This window comes from Panthera pardus, unplaced genomic scaffold (assembly GCF_024362965.1).
Source record: "Panthera pardus isolate Hobbes unplaced genomic scaffold, ASM2436296v1 HiC_scaffold_11, whole genome shotgun sequence".
Taxonomy (NCBI): Eukaryota; Metazoa; Chordata; class Mammalia; order Carnivora; family Felidae; genus Panthera; species Panthera pardus.
This window is the reverse complement of record NW_026526666.1, coordinates 58429109-58450980: the sequence shown is the minus strand read 5'-3', so window position 1 is coordinate 58450980 and position 21872 is coordinate 58429109. Positions and strand designations below refer to the sequence as shown.

Genomic DNA, 21872 nt, shown 5'->3' with positions numbered 1-21872 from the left:
GAGAAAATGCATAGCAAATCCTTAGCACTGTCTCTCTCACAGAAATGCTCAGTAAAGGCAAATGCTGTCTTTTATGTGCTAGATACTAGATACAGTGACATACTCCACATAGTGTCCAGAGACAGATTGTCTACCTTGAAGGGCACCACTCTCCTTTAGGATTCTGCTGGCTTAGGTATTCAAAGCAGGCTAGAAGCTCTCCTTTCTCTCTGCCCCAACATTGGAGCATCTTGATTTTGTCTTCCAGACCAGAGCTGTCCTATAGAAATATAATATGAGCCACACACACAGTTTAAAATTTTTTAGTAGCCACATTAAAGTAAAAGGCAATAGGTGAAATTAATTTCAATGTAATATAATCTAATATGTCCAAAATAGGATTCCAACATGCATTTGATATAAAAGTGATGAATATTTTACATTTATTTTTTTCCATACAAAGTTTTTGACATCTGATGCATATTTTCTGCTTAGTACCTCCTAATACATACACTAAAACTTCATTGTAAATATTTGATTTAGATGTCCTCAGCATTCAAAAAGTAGATTTGCACGCCACAGTGGTTTCAAACATCCTTAAAAAGTTTTTCAGTAGCTGACTTGAGTGTCAGTTTTTAAATTGAAATGAGTTAAAGTGAAAGTAAGTGGAAAATTAAGGTCCTTGAGTTCTTCCAGCCCACAGTTCAAGCGTTTAGTCCACACATGCCAAGCGGCTACCAAATTGGACAGTGAAGCTCCAGGATGCATTGCAGTGGTTTCAGTCTTCTTCCTCTTGATTTTCTTAGCAGACTTTTTTTTTTTCCAAATTCATTTATAGGTGAAGCTCATTACCTAAAATGGATAAAAATGGTGTTGTGGAGGGTTTTTTGTTTCCAATTAGAGGAGATTGGTGAGCCATTCACCCTCTGCCTCCCTCAACCCCCACCTTCCCCTTGACCCCAAAAGTCCTGCAGCACCTCAGCCTAGCCCTGGGGCTCCGTGGAACAATGAACAAGTGGTAGGTATCTTAGCATCAAGCAAATTACTGAGCATACATTCAGAATCTTAGAATCTTGGAGCTCAGAGAGGTCTTAGCATATATGTGGATCTCCCCCAACCCCCTCCTTGCGGTGCACAAACACTAATTATGAATTTCTTGGCAAGGGGAGGGGGAGGACTCAGCCTCTGCTAAACACCTGAGAACAGATGGATTTCTTCATTCTGTTCTGACTTACATGGCTCCTTGTGTCCTGATCTCATCTCCCTAACTAGGTTGGGGGCAAGGACTGCCTTTTACAGCGCCACAGCACCCACACAAAGCAAGACAATCAATAAATTCTTAACTGAAGGCCTGACTGACTGCAGGAATTCAAGGTCACTTGAAATATCAGGGTCGCTGCATTGCACAACTCCAAAGAACACCATTCAGATTGTATTCTGTGGTTGTGCAAGTAGCAGCCTTGTTAAGTTTGCAAGGTTTAGACTGGGCTCTCATTTCCAACTGAGAAAAACTTTGAAGAGATTTTTTTTTTATTGGAACAAAATAATTCCCTCCCTTATCCTCTGACAGGAAGCAACTACACAAGTAAAGGTTCTCAACTTCCTTAGGAATATATGTTAACCCAGGACTGTGTATGGATGTGTATGTGTGCGTAAGGTATGCTGTCAGGGCTGCTGCTGTGTTAGGAAGCCCGTTTGGAACAGTTTGACTGTTTTAACTGGTCTTTAAGAGGCCACTGTGTTTATATCTTTGGAATTTCCCATGAATGGAATCTTTCTCCAATTTGAAAGGTACCTTAGAGCTCTTGATTTTGTAAAGTACCCCAGAGCGTGACCCACGGGAACCAAGGACATACACCTAAGTCACCAAAGGAGCAAAGGGACTCTTTGTGGGTGCATGGTTTTTATCTTCATGAGGTTGAGAAAATGCAGAAGAGAGGGGCAGGAGCAGAGAGGTTCCCTTAAGAAAACCCTGTGTTTGCTTTTGTGTTTTTCAAACTGACAGGTGTTTGTTGTTTCTCATGTCTACTCAGGAAACCAAGTACTGCCTCCTGGAGCTTCTCTTGGAAATGGGCTCACACCAGAGGCAGCCAGAGACCTTGGACTTCCTGCTGGAATTGCGGTGGCAGCCTCACTTATTGATGCCCACGCAGGAGGCCTAGGTAACCTCCCACCCTGTGTCCATGACCAACACTGTGTTCAAACGGAATATTCCTTGGAACCTAAGACACTCCTTTCCTGTTTTTAAAGCAGGGATCAAGGGCTGGTGGTTCCAGGTATAGTAAGGAAAAGTCTTTTTTTTTTTTTTTTTTTTTAATTTTTTAACATTTATTTTTGAGAGAGAGTGAGAGAGCGAGAGAGCACAAGCAAGGGAGGGGCAGAGAGAGAGGGAGACACAGAATCCGAAGCAGGCTCCAGGCTCCGAGCTGTCAGCACAGAACCCGACACAGGGCCTGAACCCACGAACCGCGAGGTCATGGCCTGAGCTGAAGTTGGACGCTTAACCGTCTGAGTGACCCAGGTGCCCCAGGAAAAGCCTTTTTACAGTTAGTCATTTGGATAGAATTATCAAACTTTTAATCAAATGTAGTATTTATAATCTTGTTAATTTTTTCAGTACAGAATAACAAAAAAAATGGCCTGAATCAATATCTGGATGGTTCTTTGGTTTACGGAGAATTTGAAAGAGATGTGTGCGCTTCAGCTAGCACGTATGATGGTGGTACACTTACCTGTACAGTTTGTTCTAAAGGTACTCTGAAACCCTCACAAGTCTAATGGATTTATTTTCATACTTTGGTTTATATTCTATATCCAGTTAGGTGGGTGCAGTCTTGATTTTATCTCCTAAATAATTCTCACATCTGGCATTCAGGCGTTTATTATTTCAAAGGCCCATTGAACACTTAAATGTGTCCTAGACATGGTGCTTGGGGACGGTGAATTTAAAACTAAGCCAAACCATTGTGTCTTCTCCATAAGTTTTAGTAGGAAGGCGGGCAGTGAGACAAGGACTACAGGAAGGTGTTGATGACTCTTACCCCTTTCTTCATCCTTATTACAGTTTTCCTTCCTCCCTTCCCCTTCTCTTTCCCTTCCCTTCCCCCCCCTTCCCTCTTGTCTCTTTCTTTTTTTTCTTTTCTATTCTTTTCTTTTCTTTCCTTTTCTTTTCTTTCCTTTTCTTTTCTCTTTTCTTTTTTCTTTTTCCTCTCCTCTCCTCTTCTCTCCTCTCCTCTCCTCTCTCGTTTCTCCTCTCTCCTCTCTCCTCTTCAATTCTCAATCTCTCTCACTTCCACTATAGTCATATTTTTCCCTAGACTTTCTTTCTAACAGTGTTTTTGTTTTTTTAATTATGGCTAAGACTTCATGCTATCAATTCGGTAGGTCATGACCATTGGATTTTCAGAGTAGAATCAACTGGAGTAGAAAACATCAGAGTACATCTCACATAGTAAGGGTCAACACTGTTTTTATGGGACTTATGTTTATATTTTATGTGTAGTGAACGTGGACACTGGACCATGAAGAAAATGAATTTCTTACCTTGGATCATAGTCAAAGGAGTTTTGAAATATATTCTAGTCCATACTTTGTGTTAGAACCAAGAGTTATCTTTCAAATACTTAAATGCACTTGTGCTCCCAGAATCCAGTTTGTATAAATGCATGTGTATTTCTCTTCCCAGATTGGTTTATTGGTCCTCTCCTTCTCCCACTGCCTAATGTCTACTTGAAATTGAAGACTCATAGCAGACGCTTTGTTCTTTGCATAACCTTCCATGGAACACTCAGATTTATTGTAAGATTCTCCAGAGTTGTACTTCTTTCAACACTTTTATCTATCCCTAACAGAGAAATAATCACACTGGGTTGTAATTACTCATTTATCTGCTTGTCTTTTCCAGTCGACTCTGAGCTCCTTGAGGGCATTATATTATTATTCTTGTATCACCTATGCTGAGCCCTGGATCAGGCTCCTATAAGTGCTTGATAAATTTATTAAATGAATACAGTCATATTAAGGCAAGAATAAGGTGAAATGGCCTTAACCTGTAGAGTGGAAGTTAATGTTTCCTTATGCAACAGGATAACAAGCAGTATCTAATTCTTCTACGTAGTCCATGGACTTCCGGAGCAGGGTAGTGCTTATCAGTTTATGAATGTGTCTGCCTTGTTCGCTTTTATGTGTCCAGGATCTAACACAATGCCTGAGAAATTATAAGCAGCCAGTAGTACCTGTGGGTCGGTGGAATGGCAGGCAGGTAATACTGAGTGTAGGAAAGGGTGTTTCTCTCCCTTTTCAGTGTGTTCTTTTGATGGGAGTGGCATGATTTTGAGCAGGCACAGAAAGAACTCGGGATCTACATAGATAGGGAGTTTTCCTGTCCCCTTGTAATCCTGACATCCTGTGTCATGTTTGAGGCCAGGGAAGCTTTCTCCATCGTGCTTTTTCAATTATCATGCTTTTTCAATTCGTTTCAACCATCCACCCCCAGCCAGGTGATAAGGACTTGGCTTGGACCACTGCCTGCTGAAAGAAAGCCTGCACCTTGCAGGGGCTTCAGGACTCCAGTTTCCTTGTCAGATCCCCAGACCTCCCTAAGGGACGAACCAAAGCACCCTTTTTCACTGCTGCCCAGCACTTGCTGTGCCCCATATGGTACCTGCTATTTGTAGACACTCAAAGTGTGGGAGCTCCACGGGGAGGAATCCAGGCCATTAGAGGGACCTCCCTCTTTTCCTAAATCAGAGATGGTTCTGTGACGGGAATTTTACCCTTCGAAGCTTTAACTCAGGCTTTTTGATCCTTTTAATACTCTTCAGTTAATGAGTTTCCCTTATGTTTTCCAAAAGTAAGCTCTTTACGTGGAAAGGTAGAATAAGGGCCTTGGATTCTTTAAGGGCTGAGCTTAGGGGCTGGTGGTGGCTGGAAGGGCACAGGAAGGGGGGCTTCTCAGCAACTGCAAGACAGTCAAGATCATAATTTTGACCAAGTTTTATCCTTCGTATACTTTCTTATGCGTCCTCCTCTCCTCTTACAGTCATGACAGAATTAGGATGTCTGGTGAAGAGAGGAGGCCTGGAAGCAAACGTTGCCTCTTGTTTCTCACCCTGCCGGTGCCCTGTGCAGGCCTGAGAGTCTTGAGAAGGTCATTGATGCACCCAGCTGCCTAGTCACTAAAGAGACATACTGAGTACCTGCAAACCTGCCAATTACTGGTCTAGTCGCTGGGGGTTATAGTGTGAACAGAGCAGAGTGCCACTCCTTCCGAAGAGAAAATTCTGGCTGTTCTTTCCCGACCTGCGTGTTTATTGCTTAACAATACTGGTTGGAGACCACTGTTGTTATGATGCTCTAATAAGGGAACTGAATGTGGAGTCTGAAGATGTGTTTAAATTCTTACTCCCTCTACCTGTGTACCTTGGGCCAAATATTCTCTCTCTCTCTTCACTCCTGTGTTTCCTCTTCTGCAATAAGAGATAGCAATGCGCCCCCCCCCCCCACCAGGGTTGTTAAGAGCATTGGTAAAGCAGAAAAGCAGCGAAGGTAAAGCAGCTGGCACATAGTAGGCACATAATAATGAGGCTCCTCTCTTTGGTTTTCTCACTCTGAAATCACAACGCCTGACCAAAGTAAAAGCTTTTAAACTGGAAGTTCTCTGAGTTACTGTTGTAGTAAGGTGTGTACCAGGACAGTGGTCTTCTTTTTGGACAGGCAGTTGGAGAAGAACCTCAGACTTCTGGATTCTGTCAGTCTTCCCTGAATGTGCCCTGATTCTCCTTGCCTGGCACTTGGGAACAGAATGCAGGATTCAATGCTTTCGATCTTGTACAGGTTGAGATCAGAAGCAGTCTCAAGAAATGGGTAAATGAACTCCATGTTAAGAGGTTGCTGAATGTCAGGTTAAGAATTCAGCTTTGGAGGTCAGAATTGGAGGCCATCCAAGCCTCCCTCAAACAGGCTTCGACAGTTATGGCCCCTTCACGGGCTGACCCGGCATGACCTACCTTGGACCCTCCGTTCTGACTGATAGGAGGGGTCAGCCCTCTGCTTTGGAGAAATCTCCCTGGGCTCTCATTCTCAAGGGAGCCTGGGACAGGAGGATGAAGATCAAAGAGGCAAGTAACATTCAACCCCTGCTTTTTCCAGTTCTGGAAAAAGAGGAGGAAGGACTTTGTGGGAATAAAAATCAAAGATTAAAGAACATTTTGTTCTTAAGGTGCTGGTTAGTAAGTTCTGCAGCAGACAGCCAGAAGATAGGACTAGCTTTGTTTGCTCTTTGCGGGGGTGGTTCTGGCCAGGGCTCCTGCTGCTGATATTTTTCTAGCTTATAAAAATAGTATTAACTTTGTTCCAGGTCTGTTCTTGGCTCCAGCACCCCAGCTGTCCTGAAAGGCAATAACAAGCCGATTTCTGTCTCAGGCTCCCTTCTCTCAGTTGTTCTGTGTATCACACAAACTTCTGATTATCCCTCAGATCTTGAATCCGGTTGATTCACCTCCTCTAGGAGCCTTCCCTGACTCCCTCTAGCTGACTTAAGCATTCCTTCCTCTTCCCCTGTGTATCTTGGACTTGCTTCCATTTTACTGCATGTGTCACCCAGTTTTGTGTGTACAGCTTGCTCTCATTCACCAGTTGTAAGCTCTTTGAGAGAAAATACTGTGTCACTTCATCCATATATCCCAGCAACCCGCACAGTGCTTTGCATATGGAGGACCCCTAACACATGCATGTTTAGTGAATGACTGAGTGAATAAATGAGTGTTTTTTCCTCCCTGAGGGATGGATGTTACAACTGAGAGAGAGCATAACTTCTCATTACAGAGGCAATTATCCCTACGCGGCAGGCGTACCAGGCTCAGTTCTCCATGAAGCAAGAGAGTTTTGAGCGCTCCCTGTGGAAATTGGTATCATTTGTGTCCCATCATGTTAGCAGACTCTGTGCCTAGGTTTAGCATTGCTCTTTGTTTCCAGATACTGGATTTTTTGCCAGGTGTTGAGTTGGCATAAATTGTTCATCGGAGTTGCAGAGTCAAACCAAAATGAGGACATTTGAATCCCTCCCTCCCTCCCTCCTTCCTTCCTTCCCTTTCTTCCATTCTTGCTTTTTTTCAATAGCAGAAGAATTGGTTCACCTAGCCTTACAAAAAGAGCTTCTGATGCATGCCCTCCTGTAGCAGTTCTAGTTTATTCCAGTGAGCTAGAATATGCCATTGTCAGTGGTCCAGAAGCAGCACTGATTCTCAAAGCCACTTTATATATATACACTACTATCGTGTTCCCATTTATCAAGTAAAACAGTGAGGCTCACAGAGACTACCTGACTTACCCAGAGCCACACAATAAGTGGTAAATCATTTAAATCTACTCCTTCTGATTCCAGAGCTCACATTCTTTTCGTTTTAAAGTGTATTTATTTTGTGAGAGAGAGACAGACCGAGCATGAGCCGGGGAGGGGCAGAGAGAGAGAAGGAGAGAGAATCCCAAGCAGGCTTCGTGCTTTTAGTACAGAGCCCAGTGCAGGGCTCAGTCTCATCAACTGTGAGATCATGACCTGAGTCAAAATTAAGAGTTGGATGCTTAACCAACTGAGCCTCCTAGGCACCCCCTAGAGCTCACCTTCTAATTACTGTGCTATATGGAATGGTGTATCTATTAAAAGGGGATCCTTTGAATTTGACCCTTAAAAATGCCATTTGAGCAAATAACCAATATTAAAAAAAAGTATTTTAATAAATTTTTATTGATGACCAACTGCTAGTTGATGGGAGCATCGGGTGGATATGAGAGAGAATTGGACCTCTGGGAATCTGTGGTCTAGTAGAGAAAATAAACATTAAATAAACAATGATAGTTATATGTACCAAGTGTGGAGAGCCTCAGAAGAATGTAGATTATACCTCGAATTGAGACTAGAAGAACCGTAAAAGGATTCCTAGAGGATGTGGTGTCTGCTAATGGAATCATAACATTTCTTGCCCTATTATGGCTTCTCGGCAAAGTAGAACTTATTTATTCATTGTGTCTTTTTAACTTCACTTAGGCTTTATTCCTCATAACACCAGCAGTGACAACATCAGCATTGTTAATTTAAAAAATATATATATATTGGAACCACTACTCTTATCAGTACCTCTACTATTTTGACCATTTTTACTGCCTTCTCTGTGCTAAATACTCTGGCCTGACCCTTTGCCTTTACCTACTTTCTCTCTTGTCCCTCCCAATAATCCTACTAGGTAGAGGTTATTTCCCGTCTTGTACATGAAGAAATTCCAGTTCTAAGCAGAACATTTCCATAATCACGTAACTTGTGTCCTGGCGAGATTTGAGCTTGAGTCTGAGTCTGAAAGCTCTCCTGTTTCTCTACGCCGGTGCTTCTCAACCAGGGATGATTTTAACCCTACCCCTACCCCAGGGGACACTGGGCCATGTCTAGAGATAGATTTTGGTTGTCAGACTGGCACGTGGAGACCGGGAATGTGGCTGAACATCCTATGATACTCAGGACGGCCTCACAACAAAGAATGACCCGCCGTGGGTCTCCGGTCAGTCGGGCAGAGGACGAGAGGCCTGCTCTAGACTGAAACACCCTCAGTGATGTTATTTCTCTTCACCAGCTCACTTCCGTGGAAGCCAAAATGCAGCCCCGAGTCAGGGTTTTGCTGATATATTAGTAGTTTGTCAACATGTATTTTGTGCAGTTAACTCGTAAGTGAAAATAGCTATGAGGTAAGAAAACAGAGGTGAAGAGTGAAGAGCACGGGGTACAAGGTGACTGCTACCCCATCCATCTTACTGAGAGACAAGCCACACCAGACCCACCCTCTTTCCACACATCATGCACGTTCTGCCTCCTTGCCTTTTTTCCTCCTGCTGTTGGCTCTGTATGGGGTGGTCTCTCCTCGCCACCTGGGCGGTCCCACTTAGGCGACAGCACTCAACCTTAACGTTATTTCCCCCATAGAGACTTCTCCAAGGTTAACCCCACTCTTAGGAAAACTGAATCCCTCCCCATCTGCAACACTTTGCATCTATTTCAGATTTCTCACCAAATCACACGCACCTTCCAATGCCCATCATCTGGTATAGGACCCACAGTGTCAGTCAGTCAGTCCTCAGTAAATCAGTGAATTGATTACTATAAGAACTGAGAGGATTTTGAAAAGTTAAACAGAGATGGCTAAATCTGAGTGGGGAATCTTTAGAAAACAAACAAACCTATTCCCAGGCCCTACCGCACCGTGGATTCTGAGTCTGAACATCAGGCAGGACCCGGGAAGCTGGTTATGAGGCAGAAGGTGTCTCCCGGTACCCAGAGGTGACAGCCTGCGGGACGAGTCGGCACTGGGCACACAGGGTCAGAAGCAGTGGTGATGTGCGTCTGCCAAGTAGACAAATCAGACCAAACCGGCGCTGTTGAGGAGCCAGGCCCAGGCTCGGGCCCAGAGCCAGGCAGGAGGGAGCATATCCAGGTGGATCCAGAGAGGCAGCCCGTCTGTAAGACATGGAGGGGGAAGGATGAGCAGATACAGTCATGCTGGGGAATCTGGAAGGAGAAAAGCAGTGTCATTGAGCACACAGAGCAGGGGCAGCTCTGGGAGTTCCTGGATGTGAATCAGAGGATGGAGGAGGAAGTTGGTAATATGAGTTCGAGTTTATTGTTTTAAGCTGAGGTTTGGGTTAATGAGAACCACTGCTGCCTCGGACCTTAGCAGCTGCAGGAGCCACAATGAGGGGCAGAGGGGAAAGAGGGGGGGATAGTAGTTTTGGGTTTCCTGTCCCCAGGCCTCGAGGCTCTCTTGGAGCGCTGTGTTCCTCTGGACTGCGAAGCACTGGTCTTAGCTGGGAGACCAGTCTTTTCCTCCATGGTCAGAAAGTGAGGGGGATTATGGGGCCTTGGGGCCACAGCCAGCTCAGCCCATCCTACCCACCTTGTGCCTCGCAACTCAGGAGGTACAGCCGTCAGCCTGTGCTGAAATGGTAACGTCTTTACTTTGACGTTCACACTCCTCTGGATAATGGGTGATTATATAGGCTTTGAGCTGAAAGATTACTCAGAGATCCTCTACATCAAATTCTTCAATTTGCAGATGAGCAAACGGAAGCCCAGAAAATCAGTGAGTCATCCAAGGTTACCCCGACAAGTTACCGTCAGAGTTGAGGTTAGAAATTGGGCCTCCTAATTCATCTGCCAGTGCCTCTTGCCCTGTTTGGCCACACAGTCTCCAAATTAGGAAAAGGGAATGATTCCAGGTGTCAGGGACTGTATCATTTGTAGGGAGTAAAACCAGACTTAACCAGGCCAGGAAAAGAATGGGCATATTCGCCCAGTTTATGTGTGTTATGTGTACATATACATATACAGTTGTGTCCGCATTGCATGTGTATACATATGCTTGGCTATACTCATGTATATGTATTGTGGTATATGTGTGTATTCCATCTTATATGTTGTATCCCACGTAATGCTACTGTCCATGCTACCGGTGACTGTTAAATAAGTAAACTTGTTCTAAGCCACCTATGAGCAGGTTGCTTTGTTTTGCCATCACATCCCAGCCTTGCAGGGAGCTGCCATTGTTTTCCAAATGTAGCATCGGGAAATCAAAGTGCAATAACTTGCTCAAGGTGACATTTTAACAAATGATGGAGTAGGGTTCTAGGTCCAAGGCTTTCTTGGACTGTGAGCTTTCTCCTACCTGCCCTGGCTTCCTTATGTGAGCCTACACTCACGCCAACATATGTATCTATAACAAAAGATAGAGCTTCTGTTTCACATTCTTCCAGACAGGTGTGTTTCTGGATCCATTTTGTGGTTGAGAAAGTCGAGGCCCAGAGTAGGGAAATGACTTCATAATGAATACTTAAAGCTGCACAGGTTTCTAGGGCTCCATCAGTCATGGGGAATAAGACCAGGCTTATAGGAGCAGCCTAGCCATTTTTTGACTGCATCATGGAGGGATCAGTAATATTAAAGGGCATATGAATATTGTTGATCAGTTTTGCTGGTTAGTTTTGGTGATTCGTGTTAAAATTAATGTTGGTATGAATTTCGTCTGTGTGGTGACTTTCCAGTTTCAAACTACCACCTGGTATTTTTACCTCCTTTAATCATTGAGCAAATGGTCACTTGGAATGAAGGGATTTGCCTAAGGTTACAGGATCGGAAGGGTTGGATCTGAGACTCAAACCCTGATCTGTGGGTTTCTTCCCATGACTTCACATTGGCTTGGTGCAGTCTTTGCATCAAACAAGTACTACCTAGTAAATAGAGCAGAATGTCATGACCCAGCAAGAGTTCCTGTGCTCAGAGCCCCCGAAGACGAGCAGATCTTTACCGACTCATTAGCTTCAGGAGTTTATCTGGTTTTCGGAAGCTACCGTTTGTTCATCCCACGTACTCATATATGACTGAAAAGAGAAGTTGCTGGTTTCCTTTGCTGGGCTTGGGAACAAAACAAGATCACACTGAAGAGCCAGAGCCAGGTTCTGATCCTGCCAACCACCTGTTAGGAGGACAGTCCAAATTCTAAGGCAGAAGATTGCTAGAAAAGTGTTTGGGGGCCCAGAGTCTAATCACTTGCGTCACTGGGACAAGAGTAGGCTTACCCCGAGGGTCCACTGTTTTTCATGGCACAGGGACTGAACACCCGGTGCTCCACATCAATGGAACATTTCTGAGCACCACTGTTTACTTTAGGGCTTGCTCATCGGCAGCTGCTGGGGAGGAAATGCACATCTCCAGCCATCACCCCTCAGCGGCAGCCTTGCATCTCACTGCTGGTTGCTTCCTTATCATTGGTCCATAGGTCTGGTTAATTTCCTCATTCCAGTTTTCTCTTAACCATCCATTCGTATAAGTCATTATGAAGAGCAGGGAGGAAAAGTCTTTGATTTCCTCACACCGGGGATCTTGAGGTTTGTCTCATGGCACTGTGCAGCCAGTGTAGATGTCTGGAAGAAAACTAAGAAAGGAAAGTTTTTGGAATATAGAAAAAATCGCAGTAGTCTCCAGTTATATCAGTTCACAACATGGCTCCCACTCCAGCTTTCCATAACTTGGTCCTTATTATGCTGTGTACTATGACTCTGATGTAAGAATTTGGCCTCTGAAAACCATGAAAATCAAAGATATGGAGGAAACCCAGTATAGTAGTTAAGAACACATAGCTGATTCAAATCCTGGTTCCACTTGCTTTTTTTGTCACCTCGGGAAGTCACCTGACACTCTGTGCCTCATTTTCCCCATCTATGAAATGGAAATAATAGTACCTACCTCACAGAGTTGTTTTCAGAATAAATGACCCATTATCTATAAAGTACTTAGAACAATGCCTGCTGGGGCTATGTATATTTATCTGTGATTAATGTGACCTCAACAGATTCACGTTATGAATGATAGCAGCGGGCAAGAGAAATTTAAAGATTCTTTTATTTTTTTTTAAAGTTTTATTTATTTATTTGAGAAGGAGCATGCATGCAGGAGTGAGTAGAGGAGGGGCAAACAGGGAGGGAGACAGAATCCCAAGCAGGCTCCATGCTTTCAGTGCAGAGCCAGACGTAGGGCTGGATCCCACGAACCGTGAGATCTTGATCTGAGCCAAAATCAAGACTCGGACACTTAACCAACGGAGCCGCCCAGGCGCCTCCATTCCATTATTTAACAAATATGTGACATCCTTCTTTTATGTGTGAGGGCTTGTTGTAGGTGTATTGGATATAGGGGCGAACAAAAACAAGGTCCTACTCTCATACAGCTTTTATTCTTTTGGGGGAGTTCATAAACCACCATATAAACATACATGGGTGTGTTTGTATGTGCTGCATGTATGCATATCTCTGCACACACATGTGTTCATATACATGCACGTGTATCACACATCTGTGCACATGTATTGTACATATGCGTACATGTGCGTGCTTATGCATGTGTTCATAAGTGTGCCTTGTGAATAGGTGTATGTTTGCATATATGTAAGTGTATGTGTACAAGTACTCATGTGTATGCATGTGTCTCCTTATATGTGTGTTTACTTTGAGTGTGTGTGTGTGTGTGTGTGTGTGTGTATAGGCATGCATGTGTATGTATCAGGCATTGCGAAGTGTTATGAAGGAAAGGTTTATACGAAACAATGGAAAGTGTCAGGAGTTGCTACCAGTACAGAGAGTTCTGAAAAGTTGAGTCCAAAGAGACGACATTTGGGGACACAGACCTCAGTGAAGTGAGAGAACATTTCATGGTATAAGAAAGAAGGTAGAGATGAATTCAATGAGCAAATATATGTTAGGCCCACCCTTGGTCTCAGTTATTGCACTGGGCATGGGGCATATCAAGGTGCTGAGGACTCAGTCCTTTGTCTGGAGGAGTCCAGCACCTAGTGGGGAAGACAGAAGCCGTGCGGCAGGGTGTGGACTCTGGAGGTCCCAGGTTGCCACTTATTAGCAGACCACTTCCCTGTGTCTCAGCCTTCTCTTCTGTGAATGCGAATCATATGGCGGCTCCTTGGGTGGTTGCATAGAGGGCTTCTCTTGACACATGGTGAGTGCCCATCCAGTGTTAGCTCTTCCCGGTCAGAAACTCCGTTGTAAAAGTCCTTGAATTCCAAGCCAAGGAGTTGGGATGCTAAAATTAAGTTGGATCAACCCTATCTATTCAAATAGCTTCCTCAGCACTGATTGTCATATGAAAACTATGTCAAGTGTCCTACAGCAAGAGTTTGCCTTTGGGAGTGCAGCTATGATTTTTAATACCAGTGGATGATACTCCAAAAGAACAGTAAGACCAGTAAAAAAAAGATACCGTCTCATTTGAAGCTTAAAGCAAAAGCTCACGTCAATAGAATTAAGCAGGCATATATTTTTCCAGGCTCTGGGGATTCAGGAAAGACCCACTCCCTGCCAGGGCAAGCCCACTCCACTGTTAACAACTGCACTGTTAACAACTTCTCTTCACCCAACCTGCAGAATTGTGGCTGGAAGGGAAACCGTGTTCCCCATCTCTGACTTCTCCCTCTCAAGGTGATTGTTCCCCATCCACTGGGTCTGAGACCAGGCAGTGCTACTTTTCGCTGTCTCCTACCTCCTCTCATCTCTGCCACTGTCTTTTGTGCAGGGAATTTTATCTCGACTCCTTTCTCTTCACATTGTTATCTCGTCCCTTGCTTCATGTCCAAACAGAGAGTGCGCATAGTTCACCCGCATTCACTGTAGTCTGAGCCGGTGGGAATTCTCCGGGAGCCCTTAAGGAATTCTGTGCCCACACTTCTAAATGTTCCACTCTCATTTTGTTGGTGGCAAGACACGTGTTCCCACATGGTTTCTCTGTTCCCATTTTAGTTAGAAAATACTGTTTACGGGAGACAGAGAATGGAAAATAGATGGGGGAGTGACACGGAAGAATGGGTTACTCAGATTATTTCCCATCATTCATAGTAAACTGAATTCACAGTGCGGTGAATCCAAAACAAAAGTCTTTGAATTTAAACTTAGAATGATGTGTAGGTGTTTTTAAAAACTATCTGACTTCTGTCCTTATTTATTTACTGTAGTGGTTTTCAAGCTGAGTATGCATAGTCACCCGAGGAACTAGCAAGGGTACAGATTTCCCCACAACCACCACCACTACTGAGTTAGCTCAGCAGACTCCCCTGGGGGGCCTGTATCCTCCCATGAGCCCGACAGGCTATACCACTGGGATCTTAAAAGACGGCAGGAGGGGCAGCCTCACCTCCGTTTGGTCACAGTCAAAACTTTTCTGTCTGTAGTCCAGGAAGAACAAAATTAAATCCAGGCTAATTGAAAGAGTACATTTAAAAATTTTTGTTTCAAAAGCAGAACATTGAAGAGCTCTTCGATCTGGCGTGCCCACCACAAGCTGGGCACTACCTAAGTGTTCATAGAGGCAAGTGCTTGGTGTGGACACAAGCTCTCGGCTGTGCATGTTCTTACCACTGCCATGTAAAGGGAGAGATGAGACTTACCTAGACTCCGGCAGCTAGTCTGGCAGAATTTTGAGAACCTTGGTCTGTCTGACTCCACCTGTCTCTTGTCTTACCTTTCATAGCGTCACCCAAGCCTGTGTTAACTGAGTTAGCCATAGGCAATATTATTAAAAATTTTTAAAAAATAGAAAACATGGAAAATCTTTGAATCACATGCACAGGTCTAGCACAAGCCTCGGCCCTTATATTTCGTTTAAGTAGAATGTGTTGGATTATTGATCTGTTTTGCTGCAGGTCCCTGGGCTGAATTTAGCCTAGGGAGTTAAAAGTTACCAGCCCGTGACTCACCACTGTGAAGCCTGGAGGGGTCGGGACTCTCCCACCAGTGTCAGTAATAGGAGTGAAAACAACTCGCCTTCTATATTCAGGCCTCTCACAGCTCAGAGTTGTAAAGAAAAACCCACACAATTCAATTCTGTGAAATATATTTAATATGCCCGACTAATGTGGGTCTGGTTCGTACATTGTCTGCTCTACTGTTGGGTGACGCTGTTGTTGTCCAGCCTAATGCATGCGGCCTATTGCCTTTTCCCTTGTGCCTGTCTCTGTCATTACAGGTACCACATAGACAATAACATGGAAACACTTAAATAGACGATTACATTACTGTCTCCCCCACATAGACTGTGAGCTTCTTGTGAGCTGCGGAATCTGGTCGTATTCATCTGTGTAACTTAAGACCCCAGCAGTTAACTCAGTAAATGGATGATTATATACATTAGTTAATGGGTTTGTTTATAAACAACATGCTGAGTGCTGTACTAGTTACCGTGGCGAAGACAGCGATTTAACAAGATGGAGATAACATGTGGGCCAAGTTGCATAGGAATTTGAAAAAAGGGAGAAGCCTCTTGCAATTGAAACAGGCAGGGGAAGGGCGAAGACACTGGTATTCGTTGAATGGCTTCAGTTTGACATAAATGCTGGCTTATCTAAGTGTCTAATTGTCACGTCTACTCCAGCAGCTTGCTCTGGGTCACACAACTAGTCACGATAACCCCCTGAGTATCAGCCTGCCATGGGCCTTGAGGGAAGCGGGAGATGTCAGCCTTAAAAATAAAACAGCCAGTTATGTCACTCGCAGCCTGAGTTTACTCTGGAACAGCAGAGGAGTTGCACATTGGGATGGGAAAACTGTGGCGAACCATTGACAAGTCTGGAGAGCAAAGGAGAGGGGCTTGTGTTTATAACAGGAGGGAGGGTTTTGGGGGGTGTGTTTTGAACAAAAGTTCACTGGAGAACCAGAGTTCGAGGTGTGGCGGTTTCTCATTGACTGTAAACAAGGGTAAGTGTGTGGTTGCTGGGGCAGGAAGGGATCTCCCTCCTTTTTCTTAAAAGCAGGAGATGGAATTCCTATGTGAAAAATATCTTCTCTTCCAAGATAATTCTTACCTTCATCTTCCTTCTTTCTGCTGGTGATGCCGGCTGCAGCTGGTGGCCTGTGTGTGAGAGCTCCCCCTTCAGGGGGAGGGCTGCCCCACTCCATTTTCAATGGCGTTTCCTTTATTTTCACAGAAGGGTCGCTTTGAACTGAGCAGAACATAATAGGTGTTTTCTCCATTGGAAGTGATGAAATGTAGAGTATTCTGAATGGAGAGAATAATGTAAGTTAGGGCACATGGGGTTGGGACATGATAAGCTTTACAGTTTGGCCCAAACCTGTTATGTCTCTAAGGGGTTCCTGGAATACGGGGCTGTAAGGATCAAATAAAGGCACAGATTGGCAGCCCTTGAGCACCATGTTGAGAAATTTGTACTTCTCCCCCGTCCCCCAGGCAGTTGCAAGCCATTGAAGGGGGGGTTTAAGCAAGAGACTCATTTCTGCAGAGCTTTATATAATTCTATACACAGTAGTTTGGGGAGAGGGAAGAATAGTGGAGGAGTACCCTGGAATAGGAATGCGAAAGGAGGACAGGGAATTTGACAACTTTTCTTTCTTTCTAAACTTATTGGTTAGGGAAGAGTTATTTAAAATTTTAGATTCTCTCTGTACCTTCTTGAGATTCTGAATTAGCTTCTAGCTATTGCTGAATTAAACACATGGAAGTGACTTCTTTATTTGAAATGTTCCATCTCATATTCGGAAGAAGATGATAAATAACTTGTTAATTTCAAGTCAGTCAGTAATTCATCCAGTTTCTAAGCCAGGCATTCATTCAAGTCCCTTATCTTCAGTGGAGATATCCAGTTAGACTCATCCACTTCAAGCAGAGCTATGTAGAGTTAAATAACCAAAACAGAAGACCTCCAAAAGCTGAGAAAACACTTGTCAGAGAGTTCATGCACTGTAGGAAAGTCCAAGGACCATTTCTCAGGCTCTCACCCAGCACTGTTGACTTAGAATTTTGGTAAAGTACAGCAGATTTGCTGTAAATACTGTGGCTGTGAAAAAGAAATACTCCTTGCTTTGACCTTCAACAACAGGTAACGTATCCTCACTAAGTGCCAGGCACTGTGCAGGAACTAGAGATACACATATGAACAAATGAACTCCATACTCTCAAGGAGATCACATTCTAATTGTAGAAATGGACAAGTAAACTGTCAAAATGCGGTGAAGGAAGTTGATAGAAGCATGTGTGGCTTATTGCAGGAGTCTTAAACTCACTTTGCCTGAGTGGATGAGGAAGATTTCTTCGTCAAAAAATGGTACTGATTTGACACTTGAAAGATGAACAGGAGAGAGTAAAAGGAGTTTATCAGATGGATAAAGTGGGTGTGGGCAGTCAGGGAGAAGGGGAAGAGGGGAGAGGGAGGCCGAAGGGGACAGCATGTACGAAAGTCCAGAAGCAGGAGAACACCTGTTTTGGCTGCACAGTACTGAGTATAGCTATTGTGTGGTCTGCATATGGAAACAGATGTGTGGAAAGATATGTGTGGGGCAGGTTTTCAAGGACCTGAATGCCACTTTCAGGAGTTTGGATTTTTATCCTTAAGGTAATAGCTTTTAGGTAGAGACTTTGGAGATCACGAAGTTAATGACAGGGGATAAGACAGCACTGAGGGTAAGAGGCGTTGAAGGCTGAGGCCAAGACAGAACCAGTAGGAATGGAAAAGAGGGAAAGATTAAGAAATTAAACAAAAAGAGGCTGATGAACAGTGATAAAAGATGGTGGGTGTGTTAATTGGATATTAATATGAGAAAAATTGAATTTTGACTCTTTGCCTGTACATGAAAAGAAATTCCAAATGGATTATAGGCCTAACATGAAATGTAAGGGCGCCTAGGTGGCTCAGTTGGTTAAGCATCCAATTCTTAGTTTTGGGTCAGGTCATGATCTCATGGTTCATGAGTTCGAGTCCCACGTTGGGCTCCGTGCTGACAGTGCAGGGCCTGCTTGGGATTCTGTCTCTTTCCTTCTCCCTCTCTCATTGCCCTTCCTTCACTCATGTTCTCTCTTTCAAAATAAATAAACTTTAAAAGAAAAAGAAGAAATGTAAAATACAAAGTTTCTAAAAGACAGTATTTAGGAGAAGATCTTCATGACTTTATGATAAGTAGATTTTTTTTTTAATGTTTTTTTTTGAGAGAAAGCGAGCATGAGCGGGAGAGGGACAGAGAGAGAGAGGGAGACACAGAACTGGAATCAGGCTCCAGGCTCTGAGCTGTCAGCTCAGAACCCAATGCGGGTCTTGAACTCATGAGCCACGAGATCATGACCTGAGCGGAGGTCGGATGCCCAACTGACTGAGCCACCCAGACTCCCTGATAAGTAGATATTTCCTTAGTAGGACATCAATATAAGCACATCCATAAAGGGAAAGGGTTGATACATTGGACTACATTAAAATTAGGAAATTGTTTTCATCAAATGATGCCATGAAAGAGTGGAAATGGGAACCAGGGAATGAAAGATGCTATTTGCAAGACATATAACAAAGGACCTGTATCCAGATTATACAAAGAATTTCCATAAATTAGTAAGAACAAACAAACAAACAAAAACCATAGCCATGCTGCTAGGAAAATGGTAAAAATGATTGGGCTATCTTAGCAGAAAAAATTATATGAAAATGAACAATAAAATAGGAAGAGTTTCCCAACCTCACTAGTCATTAGGAGAGTCCAAATTAAAAGTACAATATGATGCCTCTGTACTCCCACCACACTGGCTAAAATTAAGCAGATTGAGAATACCAAGTGTTGTTGGGGATATGATGCAGCTGAGGTACCAAAGCACTACCACGGGATGAGGAGTTGGTACACAGCCCTGGAAGGAGTTTGGCAGTGTCTCCACACGTGCTGATTCAGCAGTCCTGCTTACACATCTCTCCAAGAGTAGTGTGTACACTACTCCCCCCATCCCCCCCCGCCAAAGCATGCAACAAGAATACAGAGAATGCCATTATTTGTAATAGCCAAAAACTGGAAACAGACCTTGAATGTCCATCAATCATGGAATGAATACATAAATGGTTGATATATTCATGCAGTGGAATCTCGCTCAGCGATAAAAACATACATAGATCGCTGCATGCAGCAACTGGGTTGAATCTCACAAACACGGATGACAGGCTCGCACAAAGAAAACATACGGAATGGTTTAAAAATTAAAAATCAGGGAAATCCTATGGTCTAGACATCCAGATAGTGGTTTTCTTTGCGGGGTGTGGTGTCTGGAAAAGGGCATGAAGGGAATTATTTCCTGATCTGGGTAGGTGTGTTTACTTTGTGAGAATTCACTGAAGTGTATATGTAAAATGTGTGGCCTTTTAATGCATGTTATACTTCATTGATAAAGTTTGTTAAAAATTGCAAAGGGAAAGGTATTAAGCATTGGCATCATGCAGCCTTGCACTAAGTGCTGGGAATACAGGCAGGGAGTGACCTAGTCTGGCCAGCAGCAGTGGAGTTTGGGAGGTGAGTGGTTTAATATTTAATAGGCAATCAGAAGTAACTTGATAGGCGTGAACTCAAGGTACATCGGTGCACAAAAGAGGAACTTATAACTCAATACTGGCCTGTGTTAGTTGTTTAATAAAGTTAGTTCCTGCTTCCACCTTGGTATACTGAGAAGTCATCAAGAAAAGGGAAAAATTATCTTAAAAATCCTCTTTTTCAGTGCACAGTACATGTTGGGGATGAAGGTAGTAACATATTGTTCTTTTGTTCATATTGTTTGAACAGTAAGCTTTCCTTACCAACATGCTAAGTAGAATTCCAGCCTCCTCGGCTGAAATCAGATCATCAGTTACTGCTCTCTCCATGGAGTGTTAATACAGAAACTTTCTCTTGTATATTTAACCAAGGACTCTGAGCCCTTTATGTCTCTACCTTAGACCGTGCTGTGGATTGAATGTCGGTGTCCCCCTAAACTTTGTATGTTGAAATTCTAACCACAAATGTGATGGCGTTAGGAGGCGGGGCCCTTTGGGAGATAATTAGGTCGTGAGGGTAGAACCTTCATGAATGGGGTTAGTGCCCTTCTAGGAAGAGACTTGGTGCGAGCTTACTATTACTCTGCTGTGAGGACACACTAAAAAGACAGCCATCTGTAAAGGCAGAAGAGAGCCTACGCCAGAACCTGCCCGTGCTGGCCCCCTGATCTCCATCAGACTTCCAGCCTCATGAATTGTGAGAGAGAAATGTGTATTGTTTTTTTTTTTTCTTTTTAACATTTATTTATTATTGAGAGACAGAGAGACACAGAGCATGAGCAGGGGAGGGGTAGAGAGAGGGGGGAGACACAGAATCGGAAGCAGGCTCTGAGCTGTCCACTCAGAGCCCCATGCAGGGCTCGAACTCACAAACTGCGAGATCATGACCTGAGCCGAAGTCGGTCGCTTAACCGACTGAGCCACCCAAGTGCCCCAAAGAAATGTGTGTTGTTAAAGGCACCTCATTTATGCTGCTCTGTTATAACAGCCTCAGCTAAGGCCACCCAGCCCCGTAGAAAGATCACTGAGTGAAACAGGAGGGAACACCTGCTGGCCTGCCAGAGTTTAGGCTGCAGGTGGACAGGCAGATGGCAGGATGGAGGGAGGGCATGGATGATGAGAAGGACTGGCTAATTTGGGGGGGCAGTGCCCAGGGAATGGCACAGCAGGTGCGCACGGGCCATTGCAAAGTTGGAAGGCCTGGCATGGTAGTTGCGCATGGTAGTTTGCAATGGTGCACAGGCCATTGCAAAGTTGGAAGGCAGTGGTAGCTGCTTCACATCCTCTCACGCATCACTGCCTCTGGGCCACCCTGAAGGAGACTGCCGAGTCCTGCTCCAGCCAGCTCCGGAGGACCCAGCACTGACTTGGCCACAGGCTGGGCTTGGCCGCAGGTGCTTTGAGGTGTGGACTGGGAGTTACTTTTATAATCACTGAAAAGTTCTTCCCTGTGAAGTTCAGAGGTTCGAAAGAGAGCAGAGAACGAAAAATAATGTGGATATCCAGATATATCCAATAGAAACGTGTACCGGTGTGTGCCCAAATCATACATACCATTCCTACAGCCTCACGGTTGGGGAGAAAACATGATTCCTGGAGCCAGACTGAGGTTACATTCCATGCCATCACCTGCTGCTCCCTGTGTGATCAGGGGTCAGTTACTTAACCTGCTGGGCCTCTGTTTTCATCTCCAAGGTGGGCACCATAGTAGTGATTCGTTACATAGTAGGGGCTAACTACCATAGTAGCAGTTGTGAGGATTAACTAAATTAATTTGTGTCACACACTTGGAACAGGGCCCGGCATGGGGAGATACTACGGACATAGCGGCTGTGATGATGTAAAGTGATGTGAAGAAGCGCTAAGGCTTTTGACAAAGGCTGTGGCAGGACCTGGAGTGCAGGAGCACGCAGATCGTCAGGGCAAAAGAGGAAGAGGGCTTCCGTGAAGAACGCCCCAGCCCCCACGGGCGAAGGGGGGGACTTCTTTCCGCCTGCCAGAGGCTGGTGC

The 21872-nt window shown here is 44.3% G+C and overlaps 1 protein-coding gene across 13 annotated transcripts in view; it reads left to right on the top strand.

The window, feature by feature from the left end:
• The window catches only part of FGGY (FGGY carbohydrate kinase domain containing), a 416420-nt gene that overhangs the window by 196737 nt on the left and 197811 nt on the right, over positions 1 to 21872 (top strand). For 12 of the 13 annotated variants that reach the window (XM_053894721.1, XM_053894712.1, XM_053894704.1 and 9 more), the window contains one exon: positions 2013 to 2141. The exons of the other annotated variant lie outside the window; for it this stretch is intronic. In XM_053894721.1, the coding sequence (XP_053750696.1) occupies positions 2013 to 2141 (129 nt within the window). The remainder of the gene's footprint in view (positions 1 to 2012; positions 2142 to 21872) is intronic. 13 annotated transcript variants of the gene reach the window in all.